The 23,354-nt window shown below is 38.1% G+C and overlaps 1 protein-coding gene across 12 annotated transcripts in view; it reads right to left on the reverse strand.

Moving 5' to 3' along the window:
- Window positions 1-23,354, reverse strand: part of kiaa1328 (KIAA1328 ortholog) — a 174,480-nt gene that overhangs the window by 78,753 nt on the left and 72,373 nt on the right. For 10 of the 12 annotated variants that reach the window (XM_043684535.1, XM_043684585.1, XM_043684692.1 and 7 more), the window contains one exon: window positions 11,875-12,548. In XM_043684535.1, the coding sequence (XP_043540470.1) occupies window positions 11,875-12,548 (674 nt within the window). Of the gene's footprint in view, window positions 1-5,049; window positions 5,418-6,905; window positions 7,041-11,874; window positions 12,549-23,354 lie in introns of those variants that run through there. The other 2 variants (XM_043684842.1, XM_043684790.1) reach the window with 2 other exon arrangements.

Raw genomic sequence — 23,354 nt, forward strand, 5'->3', positions numbered from 1 at the left:
AACCCTCCACCACCACCCTCTGTCTTCTACCTTTGAGCCAGTTCTGTATCCAAATGGCTAGTTCTCCCTGTATTACATGAGATCTAACCTTGCTAATCAGTCTCCCATGGGGAACCTTGTCGAACGCCTTACTGAAGTCCATACAGATCACATCTACTGTTCTGCCCTCACCAATCCTCTTTGTTACTTCTTCAAAAAACTCAATCAAGTTCGTGAGACATGATTTCCCACACACAAAGCCACCATGTTGACTATCCCTAATCAGTCCTTGCCTTTCCAAATACATGTACATCCTGTCCCTCAGGATTCCCTGTAACAACTTGCCCACCACCCACGTCAGGCTCACTGGTCTATAGTTCCCTGGCTTGTCTTTACCACCCTTCTTAAACAGTGGCACCACGTTAGCCAACCTCCAGTCTTCCGGCACCTCACCTGTGACTCTCGATGATATAAATATCTCAGCAATCACTTCTCTAGCTTCCCACAGAGTTCTAGGGTACACCTGATCAGGTCCTGGGGATTTATCCACCTTTACCCATTTCAAGACATCCAATACTTCCTCCTCTGTAATATGGACATTTTGCAAGATGTCACCATCTATTTCCCTACAGTCTATACCTTCAATATCCTTTTCCACAGTAAATACAGATGCAAAATACTCATTTAGTAACTCCCCCATTTTTGGCAGTTCCACACAAAGACCACCTTGCTGATCTGTGAGGGGCCCTATTCTCTCCCTAGTTACTTGTTTGTCCTTATTGTATTTGTAAAAACTCTTTGGATTCTCCTTAATTCTATTTGCCAAAGCTATCTCATGTCCCCTTTTTGCCCTCCTCATTTCCCTCTTAAGTATATTCCTACTTCCTTTATACCCTGCTAAGGATTCACTCGATCTATCTTACATATTGGATTAGATTCCCTACAGCATGTAAACAGGCCCTTCGGCCCAACCAGTCCACAAAGACACTCAGAAGAGTAACCCACCCAGACCCATTTCCCTCTGACCAATTCACCTGACCTGCACATCTTTGGACTGTGGGAGGAAACCGGAGCACCCAGAAGAAACCAACGAAGACACAGGGAGAATGTGCAAACTCCACACAGACAGTTGCCGAGGCTGGAATTGAGCCTGCGATCCTGGTACTGTGAGGCAGCAGTGCTAACCACTGAGCCACCGTGCCACCCCTTCTTTTTCTTAACCAAACCTTCAATTTCTTTAGTCATCCAGCATTCCCTATACCTATCAGCCTTTCCTTTCACCTTAACAGGAATATATTTTCTCTGGATTCTCGTTAACAAATTTGTGAAGGCTTCCCATTTTCCAGCTGTCCCTTTACCTGCGAACATCCGCCCCCAATCAGCTTTTGAAAGTTCTTGCCTAATACCGTAAAAATTGGCCTTTCTCCACTTTAGAACTTCAACTTTTAGATCTGGTCTAACCTTTTCCATCATTAATTTAAATCTATTAGAATTATGGTCGATGGCCCCAAAGTGCTCCCTCACTGACACCTGCCCTGCCTTATTCCCCAAGAGTAGGTCAAGTTTTGCACCTTCTCTAGTAGGTACATCCATATACTGAATCAGAAAATTGTCTTTTACGCACTTAAATTCCTCTCCATCTAAACCCTGAACATTATGGCAGTCCCAGTCTATGTCTGGAAAGTTAAAGTCCACTACCATAACCACCCTATTATTCCTACAGATAACTGCGATCTCCTTACAAGTTTGTTTCTCAATTTCCCTCTGACTATTAGGGGGTCTATAATACAATCCCAAAAAGGTGATCATTCCTTTCTTATTTCTCAGTTCCACCCAAATAACTTCCCTGGATGTATTTCCGGGAATATCCTCCCTCAGCACAGCTGTAATGCTATCCCTTAGCTAAAATGCCACCCCCTCCTCTCTTTGCCTCCCTTTCTATCCTTCCTGTAGCATTTGTATCCTGGAACATTAAGCTGCCAGTCCTGCCTATCCTTGAGTCATAATTCTGTAATTGCTATGATATCCCAGTCCCATGTTCCTAACCATGCCCTGAGTTCATCTGCCTTCCCTGTTAGGCCCCTTGCATTGAAGTAAATACACTTTAATTTATCAGTCCTACCTTGCTCTCTGCTTTGTCCCTGACTGTTTGACTCACCAGTCTCCGATTGATCTCTTTCCTCACTATCTCCCTGGGTCCCACCCCCAACCTTACGAGTTTAAATCGTCCCAAACAGCTCTAGCAAATTTCCCTGCCAGTATATTAGTCCCCTTCTCATTTAGGTGCAATTCGTTCTTCTTGTACAGGTCACTTCTACCCCAAAAGAGATTCCTTCTCCCATACACCAGCTCCTCAGCCATGCATTCATGTGCTCTATCCTCGTAGCACCGGACTAACTGAAACAAGACACATAAATGCTGAACTATTTACATTATAGTTTTATTTGTTTTAAAAAGTAGTTTTATTGCACAACACCTAAATTATTACAGGTATTTATAACATTATGCTATGCCCTGAATTTAAAATAATACAAAGGGACCAAGCATACTCAATGGACTGCTGCTTGCCATATGGAAAGTTTGACCTTTTAAAACTGTTTAATACCTCTTTTAAACTAAGTCATGAATATATAATAAACAGTTGTTGCAGCTGCTATTATAGTCATTATTTTATTCTTGAAAAATACTTCATATTGGATTACCTTTTCTTTACAACTTGCAAAAACTCATATTTTTAACTTGATAACTGGGGTAAATCTGGAAATCTTGAAGATGGAAGAGAATAATTTTATTATTTCTATAAGGTTTAATCCAAAAATGCTAAAATCTTCCACAAGTTACCCAGCTGAAGTATGGGCAGTTTAAAAAAAAATCAGAATTACTCCAAATTATTTGAAACAAAACTAGCTATATAGTTATAATATTGCTATCTTAAGATCATATTAAACCCAGCAAATTTATAGTATACATACTACTTTATCAAGAGAAGTCATGAGTTAAAAATTATACTGTCCATTTACACATGCTCAGCATTCTATGTATTATTATATCTCTATTAAAAGATGTCTCTATTAAAAAAAAAGTCCACAACTGCAGCAATTTCCTAACAGGTTAAAGTGCAAGGGATCCCTAAGTTACAAGCATTTTACACACAAATACTCATACGAATGAACAGCATCTTATACAGAGGAGTGCTAATATTAATTTTAAAATCTGATTTGGATGTTTCTCACACTTAGAAATGACTTTGTTATTGTCCTGCATTGGTTTCTGACTTGCGTACAAGTCGACTTGCAAACTGACTCAAGAATTGAACCCGTTCACGATTCAGGGGCTGTCTATACTTGACACTGAGTTAATGATGATGACAATCTAGATTTAAAGATTGTTATTTCCTTCCATTTCATCCTCCTCTCCCTATCTTGTTTTCACAAGGTATAGTGTTCAGGTGTTAAAATAAACAATTAGATTTCAAAAGATACAATTACAGACACTGCATATAAAATCCAGAGAGACAGTTATTGTGAACAATCTATTATGATCAATAAATTAGAAACAGTCATTTTAGATCTCAATTGCATTACTTAAAATCAAAGATGGCAAATCCAACAACAAATGCTTTATTTTCTTCAGGAATGAGAGAAAGCAATTATTTTGGAAAAAAGATTTTCAAATTAATAAAACAAATTGTTATCTGTTAGAGAATTATTACTTTGAAAAAATATGTAGAAAACAACAACAGTAAGTATTTCAGAGTGTTTTGGACTTTATGACAATGTAATTTAAAAGGAAAAATTTGTAATAATTTGCTTAACTTTTTTTTTGCTTTTGTTCCTGCTGTCAGTTCAGGACTTACAAAAACAATCCACTTGTAACAGAAGTTGTGTTTTTGTTCCATACTTTCCTATGGCTAATTGTCTATATTGATTTCTATTTCAGATTTTCCACAGATTTGCTAATGGGATTCTCAAGAAAATTTTTGTGGAAATCGCGGATGGTAAATTTGATATAGAAACCAGTGTGTATTCGTTAAATGATTCAGATTTCGGAAATTCTAACTATTTAGGTTTTCACCATTTGTTTTGACCTCTCCACTAAAAAGATTAGTCCACAACTGGGTCAACAACATCCCAAAATGTCTCATCATTGGAAACTGCAGATGTTAAATCACTATTTCTATGACTATTGTTGTGCCCAAATATATTATACAAATATGAAGCCAATCCAAAACCAAGAAATCAGTCAAGAAAGACCAATGCTTAAATGAGTAGTCAATAAAATTGAAGGAGCAGTTGCTGTTAAATCAACTGCTTTGAACAAATGTGTTAGGTTGCAGATAACCTATACACTAAATGCTCTGCACATATAGTTTTAAAATGTTCTTCTACGATAGCCAAGACTAAAGTCTTCAAGCAAAGAAACTAAAGTAGTCAAATGCAACAAAAAAAAAACTGATGGCAACACTAGCTAGAAACGGAGCATAACTGCTCATTAGAAAAAAAGAACTACGGAATAAATTAGGAATACATATGCACTAAGTTTACAAGTGAAAGTAGCATAGGGTAAGACTAGCAAAATTAATATGCAACTCAAACATTTGTGTGGGAGAAATGGGTACTAATTCATGGGGTACTGGCATCAGCACTAGGGAGTGTAGATGTTATAGTACTGTTGGGACAAGTTTCAGCTGAACTGTGCTGGAGCCAGTGTTTCTGCAAATTGTACAACTATAGTAGTAGTTAAAGTTTTAACTTAAATAGTTTGGGGATGATGGGCATATATCATATCAGGATGCTGCCTGACCGGCTGCGCTTTTCCAGCAACACATTTTCAGCATATATCACATCAGACAGGATGTAGTAAATAAAAGAAAACAGCAAGGAAATAGATTAGAGTAGTGATTTGGGTAATGATAACCAGAGTAGCAGGAAGGGACACAAAGTACAAATTTATTGATAAACTAGCAGATAAAGTTTGTCTCATTTAGCATGATGTGGAGGTGCCGGTGTTGGACTCTATTGGATAAAATCAGAAGTCACATGACAGCAGGTTATAGTCCAATGGGTTTATTTGAAATCACAAGCACTTGGAGCACTGCTACTTCGTCAGGTGAAGTGGCACCATTTAGCATGGTGATAGAACCACACATCATGATGTACTTATTCTCCATGTGAAGACAGGACTTTAGTTTCCACAAGGACTCTGTGGTGGTCACTCTTACCAATGCTGCGATGGAGATCTGCATTTGTGGCAGGCAGACTGGAGAGGATCCAGTCAAGAATGTTTTACCTCTTGCTGGATCCATCACTACCTGTCACAGACCTAGAACAGTAGCCATTACTTTAGGACTTGATTAGCTTGATCAGTAGTGTTGCTGCTGACCACGCTTGGTAGTGGAATAGGGAACAAATAGTGGCCTAGCCAGCAAAACTCTCATCCTGTGAACAAATTAAAAAAAAAACAGGCTGAATGCAAGTGGTGAGGGAAGGGTGACATCTGAAGCCACTGGTTTCCAATACAAGGACAAGCAGAACAATGACAGAGAGTTTCTATTTGCCATACCTCTAACAATTCTGCCCACCACTGCTCAAGATTTAATAACAAAGGCAACTGCACTGTGAAGTCAATCTTAAAACCAAGCAAGACATTTGAATTGAGCTTGAGCAGCTAGCCACCGCCTTCTCAGGGATAACGAAGGATGGACTTTAAATTCCAGACCAGCCAGCAATGCCAATATCCTATAAATAACTGGAAATATCTCATCCTAGGCAATCTTTCTCCATTCTCCATTTAACTTTGCCCACTGAATTTCCTGAACTAGCTCAGGGTATTAATACTGTATAACTTCTTACCTCCTTCAGTTTTGCCATCCTCCAACAAGTTAGTGTTTCAATCTCAAGTTTGGTGTTGTCTAGTTATTGTCCCTTGATCAACCTCACCTTTATCTTGCACAATGACTATTAGTTTTTCACGTTATTCAATTTAAAAAGTTCAGTTGGATTGCTAAGGCATTAAAGCTTCAATGCAATCTCACATGACCAAGCAAAAGAAAAAATAAAAATAATATTGGCCTTTAAAGTGGTAAGTCTTACTATACATTTATAGACAAAATAAGATTTTCTCTTTCCTCGCCTCCCCCACCCTTCCACACAAGGAAAACTGAAATTACAATGGAAATTGCTAGTTAGAACATATACACAAATTAATAGAATCTATTTTCAACTTCAATCATTAATGCTTGAAGCCTTGAGCGGATGTTCAAGTAAGCCATCTTGACATTAATTATTGACACATATATTCAACTTAATATAAATATTTGAAGAATTATTCCATATACAGGTTATCAAAACAGTTTTTTTTCTCTTTAAAAATGTAAATGATTAAGTTTTTATGAAGACCATTTCAAAGATCATCATTTCTAGAACACACAATCATTCTTTAATATTAATTACTACTTATTAAACAAAAGTTTAACCTTGTCATTTTTTTTTAAAAAAGAAAATGTAGCAGAAAAATGTTACCATACACCTTGGAGAATTAAATAATTCAAAACCACATTTAGTGCAATTTGAATATTTCTTTAGGGAGAGGTAGTTAAACACCTTTAATGCATTCTAATGACTTCAAATTTGCATGTTAATTAAGGTTCATCATTAAGTAACAAAAAGGATGGTGGTCTCTTTAGAATTTTTTCTCCACTCAAAATGTGACCGGTTCAACATTGGCATGCCCAAATTATTTTACATCATTGGTTAAAAGTTTAACCAAAATCATGCATCAGAGCAGATTATTAATCTAGAATGAAAAAAGATTGTATTAGTAAAGGATTCTATAATTAATAGGTCATTCATCAAGTTATAATAATCATAACCTGAAGTTAAAGTTCTAATTTACCATGCCTCCTTTGGTCCACATCCAGGAACAAGGATTTATTCATGGACAGAGGCAAAATGTTTGTCTTGTCTCCCTAATGGTCCTGGGGCAGTTAAAAGTCAACCACACAGTTGTGAGTCTGGAGACACATATAGGCAGGACCAGGTAAGGATGGCAGATTTCCTTCCCTAAAGGACAAAAAATTAACAATATAGGATTTCTTTATAATAACTGACAGTGATCACCATTAGTCGAAAAGTGTGGTGCCAGAAAAGCACAGCAGATGAGACTGCATCCGAGAAGGAGAGTCGATGTTTCAGGCACGAGTCCTTCAATCACCATTAGGCCAGCTTTTTATTGAATTCAAATTTCACCATCTGCTCTGGGGGATTTGAATCAATGCCTCCAGAACATTAGTTTAAGGTGTTGAATTACTTAGCCCAGCAACACCATCAACTCCTCCATGCTGAGCAACATAGCTGTTTCTTAATCCCTTACTTCAGGGAATGTGTATTGCTGCTGTGTGGTACTGTACTAGCTTATGTACAAACTGTTAAATTAAAAATGGAGAACTTGATGAAAAAAATGTTTACACTTAACAATACAATCAAAAACTGCATAAAGCAGGTATGTAAAAATATTTTGTAGCAGATAACCTATAAAACCTAGCAGTATTTCTAAATGAAGGTCTAAAATGTTATGTTCCACAAAATCTGACAGAGGCAGCTCCTGCACAGAAGAATTAATGAAAAGGCGATTAAATATAAACGAAACAAAAGTGCTTGGAAAAAACGCATACCTCAAATCATAGATTCATTACAGTATATCAGGCTGAAAGAAAAGTACGGAGAGTATTCCAGGAGCAACACCAGGCATAACTAAAAATGAGGGATCAATCTGGTGAAGTTGCAAAAAATACTCAGTGTGCCAAGCAGCAACTGTGAAACACAGCAAAGTGATTCCATGACTGACAGATCAGATCTAAGTTTTGCAGTCCTGTCACATCCCCTTGAGAATGGTGGAGGACAATCAAACAACTTACTTGAAAAGGAGGTTCCACAAATATCCTCATCCAAAACAATGGGAGAGCCCCGCACATCAGTGCAAAATATAAGGCTAGAGGATTTTCAACAATCTTCAACCAGAAGTGCTAAATGGATCATTCATTTCACTTCCTCCAAATTCAGTATCTTGCCTATTCGATTCACTTCACTTGATATCAAGAAACAGTTGGAGGCACTGGATACTGCAAAAGTCTTGGGCCCTGACAACATTCCAGTAACAGTACTGAAACTGACAAGTGGCAAGTAACATTTGCTCCACACAAGTACCAGACGATGACTATCTCCAACAAGAGAGAATCTAACCTCCATTATCATCATGGAACCCCCCACGATCAACATCCTGCATGTTACTATTGACCTGAAACTGTGCATAGAAGAGCAGGTCAGAGACCGAGTGTCCTACAGCCTCCTGTCTTCTCAAAGTCTGATCACCAACTACAAGGTGCAAGTCAGGAGTAGGATGGAAACAGGCCTTTTGGCCCAACACATCCACATTGACCATCCGAGGCAGGAATTGAACCCGGGTCCCTGGCGCTGTGAGGCAGCAGTGCTAACCACTGAGTCACCGTGTTGCCCCGAAGCTTAACTCCATCCAGGACAAAGCAGTCTGCTTGAATGACACCACAGCCAAAAACATTCACTTCTTCCACTACCATCTTCACCTGCACTACCAGTAACGGTAGCATGCATCATAGACAAAATGCACTGCAGAACCTTACCAAGCTTTTTTAGATACTACGCTCCAATTACCATCTAGAAGGACAATGCTAACAGTTACATGGGAATACAACCATCTGTATATCTGAGCCACTCATCTTTCTAACTTGGAAACAGATCACTGTTCCTGTCGTATCACTGCGACAACATTGTGGAACTCTTGTCTTAACGCCACTGTTGAACTAACTACACCAAACAGACTACAGCAATTCAAGAAAGCAGCTCACTATCTTCTCAAAGACAGGGAATAACACATAAAATTAGTCAGACCACACTTAGACTATTTGAACAGTTTTGGTCCCCTTATCTAAGGAATAATATACTGGTATTGAGACAATCCAGAGAAGGTTCACTTGGTTAATCCCAACCATGCAATATGGGCTTTTCTTCTGAGGATAGATCGAGTAGGTTGAGTTTGTACACATTAAGGTTTACAAGAATGTGATGACTATATGAGAGAGACCAGTCACGGTCTCTCAATGGCAGAGCAAACTCTATGGGTCAAAAGGCCTACTCCTGCTCCAACATAATATGGTCTTATGTGGATGGAAGACATGCTGGTAACCCAACAAACACTGAAAAGGAGTTAAGAGACACTTCAAATGCTGTGATTAATTCTTTACTTTAAAAAAAACCTTATTTTTAAAGCTTAGAAAAATTTCTATCAGATCAGTCAAAAACCCATTTCCTTAAGTTCTTATCTGCAATGAATCCTCACGAAGAAAGATAGTGTACTTGAAAGGACACACAATACCTTTTATAATCTTAGTAAGAATGAAAGAGGAAAAAGAGGGAAACCAACCGCGACATCTGACACCACAGGCATTACTGTACTTGGCTTATTTATATAGTTGTGAAACTAAGTTGAAACTCATTCATTTAATCTCATGGAGTAATGCACATTATACTGTCATTTTAGGAGATATACAATCAATGCTTTCCTTCCTTTTTTTATTTTGAAGTGTGCCTCCAGTAAGGTCTTCGACATGTATCAGTTTCTACAATGAATACCAGCAGATACGCCAACAAAGCTCACTCCATTTCATCTCTTCTCTAAAGACCCTGGCATAAACACATGAGATTGCTAACCTAAAGACTTAGCAAGAAAGTGTACTACATGCTATGGTACAAAAAGGCATACACCATAGTCTCAAAGGTCATTTTCCCACAAAGGTAGAGAAGGCAGGAAATGGAAGATACGATTGGTGTCTGAGGAAAGAAGGTTTAAAGAAAAGAGTTGCGGCTCAGGACAATATTAATTGACTGCTGTTGGAAAGTGCTTGATTAGCATAAATACCATCCCACAATTAAATACCTAGTCAACATTCAAATATTCTAAAGAAGATTGCAAGGTGGTTTGGGGGTGGAAGGAGTCTGGATTTTTAAAACTTTGTGACTAATATTAATATTCATGTATTTCTGTTTTATTATTGAGCAGTTTCTCCAAATGACACAATTCCAGCAATGTTTTAAAGGAATTACAGAAAAAATAATGTACGGCAGTTAAAATAAAAGCATGTAACAACCTTCTCTCCGTAGACCTTTCATTTTATTACCCAGCAGCTATTTAATAAATATTCACAAAAAAATCTACTAAAAAAATTAAATGAGGAAAGAAACTCACCCAAGTTCACATTTTATAATTAATCAGGTATAATTTTTATCAGCATGTACTCACATTAATCTTCAGAAGAGAAGAGGAGGTATAATTTCCTCAACAGTATAGTAGTTATCCCAATGCAGTAACTTGTATAATTCATAAAGGTTAATAACAAATTTAATAATATTTATTTGTATTATGCTTGCAATATTCATTTCTTGCATATCGATTTATGGGATGTGGACATCAGTGACCAGGCCAATAAATGTTGCCCATACCTTATAAACCTTGAACTGAGCAGTTTGCTTAGCTATTCACAGTGCAGTTAAACCATGTTACTTTGGGTCTGAAGTCACTTGTAGGCTAGACTGGATAAGGCTGGTGCTTTCTACCGTAAAAGGACATTACTGAAGCTGATTTATTTTCTTAATAACAATGGTTTCATAGTCACCATTAGATTTGACTTTACCTCCAGATTGTATTTGTCTATTTTAAATTTCACTATCTATCATGATGGAATGTAGACATATGTTCCGAGAACAATAGCCTTGGTCTCTGAATTACTAAAACAGTGACAATATCACTACACTACTTGCTCCCCTTAAATTTAAACTATCGATAACACTGCCCTAGAAACTACCAGCCCATCTCCCTTAAAGCTCTTGATCTGCTGTCACCTCCTAAATTCACCTTACAGGTATCTCCATGCTTGAATCTCTTCAGCGCCAATTATAGCACTAAAACAAATCAAAGTCACAAATGACATCGTCTAGAACTGTAACCATAGGAAATCATTCCTTATCCGCCCCAATCTCTCTACTACCTTTTAAACAGTCAACTACACCATCTAAAGTAGGTTGCTTGGTTCTGATGTCCAAATATTATCAATTAATTAATATTGATCTCCATATTAAATATTGAAATTTTATTTGGATACATAGCAAAAATCAATTAGCTAAAATTAAAAACTAATTACATGGAACTTTTTTTCACTTACTGAATTGAGCCAAGGGATCACTGGATGTTTGAATCTTGTCTTAGTAAATTAAATAGTTTCTTGTAAAGCAGGGTTAAAAAAAGCCCTCTATTTCTAATTGTAGAATAAAGATATTATATTGTAAATTGAAGTAAAACTAGAGGTATTTGCAATTACATTAAATTTGTAATCCAAAATAAAGTATGTGGTCAACCTAATTTGAATATTTAACTAAAGTTCCATTTCATCCCATTATTATGCTATTAATATGCACAGACACTCACAGCAAAGCATTTTGGTTACCACTCAACTACCTTTGAAGTTTGCTGTGTCTGTCAATTACTGAATTATTTTATAATGTTATTAAAATCCATGTGGAATTTCAGCTGTTCTAAATGTGTTAGCATTCACAATGCCATGCAGGTGTAAAGTTTTAACAAAAATTAAGAGCAGTTAAAATGGAAAAACTGGACAAATTGCTGCCACATGGGAAGCATTTTGTTCAAACCTATTAAAATTGTACCAAGAAAAGAGTTCAAAGCCATTGCAATCAATAGACAACATAGTTAATTTTAATTAAAACTTTGTTGCTAATCTAATAAAGGTTAATTTCAGAGGATAAATTGCCTCCATTAGGAAAGTTCAAGGTTCAGTGAAGTTCTCACCTGCTGTAATCCAACCTTGACTCGTGTAATTGCTGTTGCTTTCGAAAGAAAAGGGTCTCCCGCTGAGCGAGCAATCTTTGCAGTCTTTCTTTCTCCAGTTCCAGCTCCATTTTCTGACAGATCAGTTGCTGCTTTTGGTCTATGAGCAGCTTCTTTCCGTTCAAAACTTCTTCAGCTGTTACTTCCTCTTGATTATTCATTGCTGGATCATGAGACATTCCAGAGCAGGGGTTGCATTCAATTAATGGCTTTAAATGCCCATTTCTTATATTGATCAATTGATTTTCATCAGCAAGCTCTCTATTTCTCAACCATCCACAGTGAGAAGGTTGACCGACATTAGAATCACAAAAGGTACCGGCCTGCACAGCACCCACATCTACCTGTTTGTTCATGTTATAATGTCTGTCTTCAAATGGCTCTCCTTGAACTGTATTGCCAGATTTTTTACCACAACCATTTTGAGATGGAAAACTTTCAGTACGCTGATTTTGATGGACAGCGTTGTGGTTTGGGAAATACAGGCCCAGGTCAGGCTGTGGTGCAAAGGATGGACCAACAAGCACGTGTTTAGTTTTGCCAGAAGCATCTAAGGTACAAGGAGGCACAGTTCCAAGATAGGAGCCATCTCGGTCTGAAGAAACCAGCTGAGGAGGACTCTTCTCACTACATACCTAAAAGCAAAACATTTACAAAGGTTATTATGTAAATTGAGACATTCATTGGTGATTTCTTTATTGGGATAGCATTTTCTTGCACAAATTATTTTCAAAGTCATTAAATGAGTAAAATAAAACAAAAGAAATCTATAGATTCTGGAGATCTGAAACAAAAACAGAAAGTACTGGAGAAACTCAGCAGATCTGACAGTATCTGTAGGTAGTTAACATTTCCAGTTAACAAATGCAGCTCTGACAAAGGGTCACTGGACTCAAACATTAACTTGCCTTTTCTTTATTTATACTTTATGAGTATCATTTGAGTACCTGGCTGTCTTAACCAACAAATTAAATAAACTGGTAAAAACAGAAAATGCTGGAATACAGCAAACGTTTTATTAACTAGCACCTATGGAACCAGGAATGCAACGGTTTGTCAAATATTCCAGACAATCACGAAGTTATGCATAATCATAGCAAAACCTAACCAAGCAAAGTTTCAAGATATCATTATCCCTCAAAATAATCTATGTGAAAACACTCTAAGTAACAGAAGCATGATGTAGGAAGTAGACACATTACTGTTATACTCTATTTACACCATAAATACTCAGACATCATGGTAAATCACAGTATTTGAGGTATATAATTTTTGCTGGTTAATCAGAGTACCAGTTGATAAACAAAACAAAGTTTGTTGTAATCAACATATTAGGCTGTGAATGCAAAAATAAAGTAATCAGCTGGATTTATTGCAGCCCATCACAGAGGGAAACAGGTGACAAGGCCCACTCAAATGTAGGAGAACCTCTGCTCCCATCTCCCAGCATCAAAACACCTTCCATCATCATGTTGGATGGCAAAACAAACTGACACAGGACATACAGCAGTTAGTGTCGATATGCCACTTTGGCTCATTAAGGTGCCAACTGGCATCAGTACCCCAAGCAGACCACAGTTTTGTAGTGGCCAATGGATTAAATGGTGGCTGCATGAGTATCCCACTCCCATCAAGCATCTGTGAACGTGTACTCTAAGGTCTCTCACTTCCTCTATGCCTTTTCATATCACCCCTCTTCTCTCATCCCCATTCACTTATATTCCCTAGCCCTGCATTTGCCCACCCCAAATGCATTACCCCCAATTTCTCCAAATTGAATTCCATTTGCCACTTTTTTGACCACTCAACCAAACCATTATATAATTTGAGTCAGAAGCTATCCTCTTCACTGCCAATTTTTGAGTCATCTGCAAACTTCCTAATCAAGCATCCCACACTTAAAGCCAAACCATTCATATATAGAGTCCTACAGCACAGAAACAGATCCATTGATCTAACTCATCTAGGTTGACTAAGTTTCCCAAAGTAAACCTGCCTGGGTTTGGCCCTTTTCTCTCTGAACCTTTCCTATTGATGTCCCTATCAAATGTCTTTTAAACATCTACCGCTTCCTCGAGCAGTCCCTATTACTCACTAAACATGGACGGTAGCTTTTGATGATTCATGTACTAATTCTATAGTTCTCTTGCCTTTCCACCTATTTTTGTGTCATCTGCAAACATGGCTATATTACTTTCACTTGCCCCATCCAAGTCATAACTGTAAATAATTGTGGCCCAGTTCTGATCCCTGTGACGCACTAATTACAAATTGCCATCCTGAAAATGTCCCCCTTATCACAACTATCTGTCTTCTATTAGTTAGCCAATCTTCTATCCATGCTAATATATTATCGCCAACACCATGTTTGAGGAAATCCCCCAACACCCTATCAAAGATGATCTTAGTCTCCCACTTAATGTGACAGAAGTTGAAGCCACCATTAGACACTATTTTATATATATACATAAATAAGGGACCCAACACAAAGCCCTGAGGAACATCACTGGAAACCATTTCGCATTTGCAAAAACATCTGTCAACCATTATGCTTAGCTTTATCACTGATTTTGGATCCTCTTCACCACATTCCCCTGTATTCCATGGGCGTTCACTTTTCTGACTAGTCTGCCACGTGGAAGCTAGTCAAATACTTTACTAAAATCTATGTCAACAACAAGCCCCTATGAATCCCAGTTGTTAATTCCTCAAAAATTTAGTAATACATGGACTTTCCTTAGTTGAAACTTTATTGCTGGAACAGCACAGCAGGTCAGGCAGCATCCAGGGAACAGGAGATTCGACGTTTCGGGCACAGGCCCTTCTTCAGGAATGAGCAGAGAGTGTTCAGCAGAAGATAAAAGGTAGGGAGGAGGGACTTGGAGGAGGGGCGTTGGAAATGTGATAGGTAACCATGCAGAACATCCCTGATTAATCTATGTCTAAGAGATACTTTATCCTCTCTCTCAGAATTGAATATAAGAAAATGTCCACTACCCAAGTTATTTTTAATACATTCACAGGATATGGACATCACTGGCTCAGCCATCATTCCAGAGGGCAGTTAAGAGTTATCATTGCTGTGGTTCTGGAGTTACATGGAGGCCAACCAAGCAAGGCTGGCAGATTCCCAAGGATATGCTTGAAGCAGATTGGATTTTCCGACAATGTTTTCCTGGTCATTAGACAATGAATTCCAGATTTTTATTATAATCAAATTCCACCATCTGCCATGGTAGTATTCAAACCTGCCTCCAGAACATTATCTGGGTCCCTGGATTAATCATTGAGCAATAATACCACTAGCCATCACCTTCCCCTCTTAGTTAGGCTGGCCAGCATATAATTATTTGGTCTATCACTCACACCCTTTTCCAAACAATTGCACCATGTTCCTAAATCTCCAATCCTCTGGCACATTGTCTGCAGCTCGTCAGAATTGGAAAATGATCCTCATAACATTAGTTAATTCCACCGTGGTTTCCTTTAACAGGATAGGATGCAATCTATCTATTTCTGGTGATTTATCAACTTTCAAGGAGATCAGCTATCCATTAAAAAACAATTTATCAAAACGGCAATTAAAACACATTATAATAGTTTAATTCATTTAGATATACAACAAATTAGCATGCAGACTTGAAATTAATTATAACTGACAAAAAACCCAAAATTAGGTAATTTTACTCTTCCCTTTTCACATGTATATAAAACTATTTGAACCACAAGTTTTATTTGTACATAAAGAAATATTTAAAAATTCAAAATTTAATTACAGCGCAGCATTGTTGATTACCTGTTTCAAAGTTTTTGCAAATGCCATGCAACAGCTGTACAAGACATTGGTGAGGACACTTGTAGAATACTGCATACAATTTTGGTTGCCTCTCTATAGAAAGGATGTTGTTAAACTTGAGAGGATGCAGAAAAGATTTACAAGGATATTGCCAGGACTGGAGGATTTAAGTTATAGTGAGAGGCTGAGTAGTCTGGGGCTCTTTTCCTTGGAGCTTCAGAAGCTGAGGAATGAACTCACAGGCATTTATAAAATCATGAAGGGCATGGATAGGGTGAATAGCCAAGGTCTTTTTCTTCAGGTGGGGGAGTCCAAAGCTAGAGGGCACAGGTTTAAGGTGAGAGGGGAAAGATTTAAAAAGGATCAGAGGGGTAACTTTTTCCATGCAGAGGATGGTGCATGTTTGGAACGAGCTGCCAGAAGTGGTAGAGGTGGTCCAAATACAACATTTAAAAGGCATCTGGATAGGTACATGAATAGAAAGGACTAAAAGGGATATGGTTCAAAAGCTGGCAAAAGAGACCAAGTCAGACTGGGCTGTCCGGCTGGTGCGCACGAATTGGATCGAAGGGCTTGTTTCCATGCTCTATGATTCTATTAACAAAACATGGATTCATTGAAACATCTTTATCTTATTAACAATGCTGCTCAACAACACACCTGAGAAGCAGAGCTCATCAAGTTATGAACCATTGTTTTAAAAGTGTCCTCCCACACAAGGACACAACGTATAAATATACTGAGTGTGAATGTTATATCCTCGAACAGGTTAACCAGGAGTAAATGCGTCACTTAATTTGCATAATCTCAGAAGCTACAAATCATGTCACTAGCCAGCATGACACCTGATCAATTTACTGAAGTGGCACAGCATGACTTAACATGAACAATATAATGGAAATTCAGAGTATCACATCAATTGTCAAGCATGACAATTTACTGCAAGTTAACTTATTACTGGATATAAAAAGCAAAAAACAATTTCTGTTCATTTATAGCTTTATAAGTTAAATTATTATTTTTGTGACTGAACTATATTGATAAGCCATCACATATTTTTTGTTTGAATGGAAATTATACACAAAGCTAATAATTGCATATTGCTATTGGAAAATTATAAAAGCAACAAAATATAACTTCAAGCCCCAACTTCTTAAATTTAATTTCATATAAATAATCTCTCAAAGTTAGTTATGATACTTTTCAATTAACCTTTGCAAATAAAGGTCTAATCTTACAAACTAAAATAATAATAAACTGGGTCAACCTAAATAATATCTTTTATATAAGTGAGAAAACAGCAACAATTACTGCCAAAGAAATAATTTCCTCTAGTGATAAAGGGTGCATCATGAATTCTTCTACAACCATCACAGAAAAACAAATGTTCTTTTCAATATATTTCACAATCTTGGAAGTTTTCTAATTTTTACCATGAATCCTGCAAAATTGACTGAAAAATGTATTTTAAATTATTTAAAACATCTGTTTATGCTGCATTTCATCAATCACTGCTATTAAAGATGCAATCTCTCAGCAACAACTATGGTATATCTATCAGGTTCAAGTGAGCTAATGGGTTCAGCGAGATACAATGGCTTTCAACTCACCTGAAAAGTGTAGAAAACCTTAGTACCATTATAAATTTTAGTTTTATTATTTCTAAGTCGGAGAATTCACTCTCAGACTGTATAGCACATTTATCCACAATCTACTCAGACTACTCCTAAAACCTCCAAATAAATGATAAATTTCAAACGGTAAAAGACACTGCTAATTGTATGCATATTTTGGAGATGGAGACAGAAGGGGAGCATAACAGTATTAAAAGTACATTAATTTCAAGTTTACCCAATGGCCCTGTTTCTCCAAAAAAAGCTTTCTTTGTTGCACGTTAGTTCACAGAAAGCAATTAACTTACAGACATAGAACACCAAATGCTCCAGCTCGCATAGCATAAATTTCACACATCAAGCCCATCAACTTCCAAGCAGTTATGCCAGTGGAAAAGAATGTGGAACAAGATATTAAGAAATATCTCACCAACTCTCAGGAAGAAAATCAAAGAAACTGAAAGAGGAGGTGGTAATGAAGAAAAATTCACTGGACCAAAACGTTAACTCCGCTTTCTCTCCACAGATGCTGCCAGACCTGTTGACTTTCTTCAACAATTTCTATTTTTGTTTAAGATTTCCAGCACCTGCAGTTTTTCATTTTGTTTTAGAATTTTGATAGACATCTTCCAGTTCATAGAACTGTAGTAATTTATGTGTTCAGAAATGTGAGGTTCATACCAGCATACAATTGTCTCTACAGTTCAAGAGAAAGAAACTGAAAAGTATCAGTTAAGTGAACAGTTTGAAAGTGGAGATAAACATGATATTTCTCCAGAATTTAGTCTCAAACAGATCATGTTGAGGAACAGGTTGAAACTTTATTTTGACGTTGTATTAAGATCTGTGTCTTGTATTTAAAGAGAGAGAAAGAGATTTGATTTTTACTTTCTGTATTAAACTTGCATTCTGTTGTTAAAGATCATTTGAAAGTGCGTGTGAAGATGTTTTCATGAATAATACTGAATTAATCAACTCAAAATGTAAATACATCCTATCAAGCCAGTTTCATTCTGGGGTCTGACTTACCCAGTGTTGCCATCAGGTGGGATCGTAACATTACCTAAATTCTTAGAGAATGTGCAGTTGCCTTGGATTTGGAACAGTGAAGGTTCATTCGATTGACTCCTCAGATGGAAGGGTTGTACTGAACAAATAATGTCTAGAGTTTAAAAGAAAGCGGGGTGTTCACATTGAAATAGGGCAATTATGCTGGCTCAAAATGAACTCTGAAATTAAGCTAAAGGAGAGATAAATAGAGATTCTGTCATGTAGGTGTCGCAGGCTAGACCAGCCTTCTTGGCGATTAAGAATCAAAGAAATTGCTAGGGGTCCACTTTGATGTGCACCACACTAGGTAGGTAAGGATGTGTGGTACTGGAAAAGCACAGCTGAAAGCTTATGCCTGAAATGTTGATTCTCCTGCTCCTCGGATGCTGTCTGACCAGCTGTGTTTTTCCAGCATCACACTCTTCGACTCTGATCTCCAGCATATGCAGACCTCACTTTCTCCAAGGATAGCAGATTTCCTTCCCTAAAGGATATCAACAAACCAGATAGGTTTTATTTTACAATAATCAACAGCGGTTAATGGTTGCCATCTGGTAAGCTTTTTATTCCACTTTGTTTTATTGAATTCACATTTCCCATGGTGAGCTTTGAACCCACGTTGGGAGTAGGCAGTGATGTGAGCAAGGAAGAGCAATAATGATGTGAAGAGTAGAGACAGCGTGCTCCAGAGGCTACAGACAAGATTCCAGAAAACTTGCCTCCCCGGGCCCAGGGTTAAAGCTACACAGCTTGCTGAAGGGAATCATGAAAAAGCTAGCACTGGTGTTCGACAGATAATAGGGAAGGCAAATAGAATGTTGGGCTTCATTTCAAAGTGAATAGAGTATGAAATATGGAGGCCTTGCTAAACTTATACAAGGCACTAGTTAATACTACAACTAGAACACTATGAACAGCTGGAAACTATGCTTAGGAATTATGGTCAACTAGGAACCAGCAATAAATGCTAGTCAGCAGCACCCTCTTCGCATAAGTGAATTAAAAAAAGCTTTGGTCCCCTTAACTAGGGGAAGACCTGCTGGCATTGGAGCCAATGTTCATCATAGTTGCTCACTCTGTGAACCATGTGTTTATTTGCAAAGAAGTTTATGAATTTCTTCAACACAGAGGTCGATAAAGGCTAGGTTAAGTATATTCACAGATTTTTGATTGGCGGACAGAATCCAGGGTTATGGAGAAAAAGCAGGAAAATAAAGTTGACACGTGATCTCAATGTATGACAGAGCACTAGACAGGAGCAAAAGTAGGCCATTTAGCGTTATCTGGGCATCTGTCACCCATTGGAGACAAAAATTAACTACATTCTCACAATAGTCATACAGCACTGAAATGGTCCAACTCATCCATGCCAACCAAGTTTCTCAAACTAAACTAGTCCCATTTGCCTACATTTGGCCAATATTCCTCTAAACCTTTTCTATTCATGTACCTATCCAAATATCTTTTAAATGTTCTAAGTGCACCTGCATCTACCACTTCCTCTGGCATTTCATTCTACACACAAACCACCCTATCAAAAAGTAGGCATTGCATCACTCCGTTAGCTGCTGCGACCTTCCCACATCATTACTAAGATATGATGTGGAGGTGCCGCTGTTGGACTGGGGTGAACAAAGTCAAAAATCACACCACTAGGTTATAGTCCAACAGGTTTTGTTTGAAACCGCAAGCTTTTGGAGCTCCTGCTCCTTCCTCAGGTAGCTAGTTATGGAGAATACACCGGACACAATGTATAAGTAAAAGTTCAAAGGGTCATACAACTTCTGTAAACGTATTGAACAAACCTAGATGGCTATTAAGTCTTTAATCATTTAGAATGGAGGTGCAGGTTTTGATTGATTAATAAGTAAATCCCCAAATTTCTTTCAAGTCACTGCCTCAAAATAACTTCCGGTTTTAGCAGAATAAAAGGTGACACCTCTGGTCAGACAATGTATTTTAGATGTGAGGCCATGTGTCAAGTTTGTTTGGAATTAACACAAACAATCTGACAAATACAAAGTAGGAATTTATAAAATGCCACATTAACTGATTGTCTACAGTTGGAATGTTTCTGCAAATATAATCTGCAAATGCAAATTCACCCCACAGATTTGTGTGCATGTAGGGGAGAGAGAGGGGGAGAGACAGAGAGTGGGTGTGTGTGCCCACGCGTGCACTCACTCTCGAACTGGTTTTACGCATACACAGGGTCTGTTCAGATGAGGAGGAACACGACTGACACCTGAGGGTGCTGAAGGACGCCCTCATAACAACAGGGTACGATGCTCAACTCATTGATCGCCAGTTCCGACGTGCCATAGCGAGAAACTGTAATGACCTCCTCAGGAGACAAACAGGGGATGCAACTGATAGGGTACTCTTTGTTGTCCAGTACTTTGCAGGAGTGGACAAACTACTCCATGCTCTTCACAGCCTGCAACACATTATCGATGAGGATGAGCACCTCGCGAAGACCTTCTGCATGCCTCCACTTCTCGCCTCTAAACAACTGCCAAATCTTGGACAGAGCATTGTTCGCAGCAAACTACCCAGCCTTCAGGACAACATCGACCACAACCCTGTATAACCGTCATGGCAACCACTGCAAGACGTGTTAGAGTGTCAACATGGATACCACCATTACACGTAGGGACACAACCCACCCTGTATGCTGCAAGTACTCATGTGACTCAGCCAACATTGTCCATCTCATACGCTGCATGCAAGGATGCCCAGAGGCATGGTACATTGGCAAGACCAAGCAGATGCTATGATAATAGATGAATGGACACCATGCTATTCTCACCAGACAGGCATGTTCCCTCCCAGTAGATGGGACATTCAGCCTCAAATCTTCGGGTGACCATCCTTCAAGGCAGACTTCGGGATATGCAACAACGCCAAGTGGCTGAGCAGAGGCTGATAGCCAAATCTGGTACCCATGAAGCTAGCCTCAACCAGGACCTTGGGTTCATGTCATACTACAAGTGACCCCAACACACAATACACTTTTATATAAACACACACACACAAAATCTACTCACACAGACCCTCTCTCATACACACACATTCAACCCCCACACTCTCACCGGTTTATAATCCATTATACTCAGGCACACACTCTATCAAGCACATGCATGCATGCGCAATCTCTCTCTCTCCCCCTCACAGGCACACAAACACTCAAATCTATGGGGTGAATTTGCATTTGCAGAATTGTATTTGCAGATACATTCTATTTTCACTCAAAAACACACAATCTGCAGGCAGTCAATCCATATAATATTTTATAAATTCACACTTTAGAAACAGAACCAGTGTGACTCAAGATTGGGATACAAACAGACTCTATCCTCACACCTTTAATACATTGTCTGAGCTGAGATGTCACTTTTTTTACATAAACCCTTAAGTTATCTCGAGAATGTGACTTAAAGTTTTGAGATTTACGTATTAATGGACCGAAACCTGCAAACCATCTAAAAGACGAAAGGCTTAACAGAATTCGAGGTTTGTTCAATATATTGCTTTAATTGCATAATACTGTGATCTGTTGCTCAAAATTCTGTGTCTTATGATCCTTCCCCACTAGTTACGTGAAGGAGTGGCGGTCTGAAAGCTAGTTGTTCCAAATAAACCTGTTTGACTATAGCATCATGTTGTTTGACTTTTACCTTTATTCTGAAGTTATCTTGAGGCAGTGACTTGAAAGAAATTCTGGGATTTAGATATCAATCAATCGAAATCTGTACCACCATTCTAACTGATTAAAGACCTCATAGCCATCTAGGTTTGTTCAATATATTCACATATATTGTATGACGCTTTGATCTTTTACTTATACATTCTGGATCCCATGTATTCCCTCCCACTAGCTGTTCAAGGAAGGAGGGGAAGCTCTGAAAGTTTGCAGTTTCAAATAAACTCAGACTATGAGCCAGTGTCATGTGATTTTTGACATTATTAAGATTGTCATTAATAAGATAGCATCTGCAGTCTTTCATTATCAATTCATAAACCCAAAGATCGTATGCACACAGTAGGAAGTTTGTTTTTCCCTTCCTTTAAATTCTAAATAGCTGATTCATTGTGTAATTCTATTGTGTAGTTTGAAAAACAAGAATGCAGCTGACTGGAATGTGTCACTTGTTTTCTCATTGTGTTTTGACTGAAGTCAAAATAGAGTCACTTGATTCTTCAACATTTTGCCCTTCATTAGGATGCTTATGAAATCTGACCTAATGATGCAGACTGCACTTTCTAAATAGAAAAACATGGTGGGTTAAAGATGGCTTACTGTCAATGTGCATTCACACTTCTATGGGGCAGAGACACAAAATGTGCATACGGAGTTGGATCAAGAAACTTGTAGGGGGTGCACTAAGAGGTATTCCACGGTCCACACATTTTCATGGTACCCTGTCCCGCTCTCCTCACCCTTTACGATGTTGAGCTAAATCTTTCTTTTACTGTTAGCATAAGTACAATATTCCTCACTTTTTCTCTCTCATGCATATTTCCCATGGAAGGGTCTTATTGTTTTTTTGTTACTCCAATGATGTTTGTAACCTTAATTTCTTTTCTTTGGTGAGTTCTATCAACTGAAAAAAAGTAAAAGGTAGAAGTGGCTAATCAATATCGAGACATACTTCAGTAATTGATGGACATGTCCTATGACCACCTGCATCACTGCAACAGAACCTCTGGAAACGTCAACTGAATTCAAACCCCTTGCTGCTCCAGGATACATTAAAACATCTGCCATTAAAATATGACCCCCCCCTCCCCTTTAAAATGCTGCAGTATGCTTTTAAACAGTGTCTATCCTGCTGAATTTCCCACCTTTCCAATTGGCAAGTTGCTTTTGGGAGCACAATTTAGCTCTGCCAACTTGCGAGCTTCATTTTAATTAAGCCATATTATGAATTCTGCACAGGCTTCCCATCAACATCAGGCAGCCAGAACAGATAACCAGTTGC

This window comes from Chiloscyllium plagiosum, chromosome 1, assembly GCF_004010195.1.
Source record: "Chiloscyllium plagiosum isolate BGI_BamShark_2017 chromosome 1, ASM401019v2, whole genome shotgun sequence".
NCBI lineage: Eukaryota > Metazoa > Chordata > Chondrichthyes > Orectolobiformes > Hemiscylliidae > Chiloscyllium > Chiloscyllium plagiosum.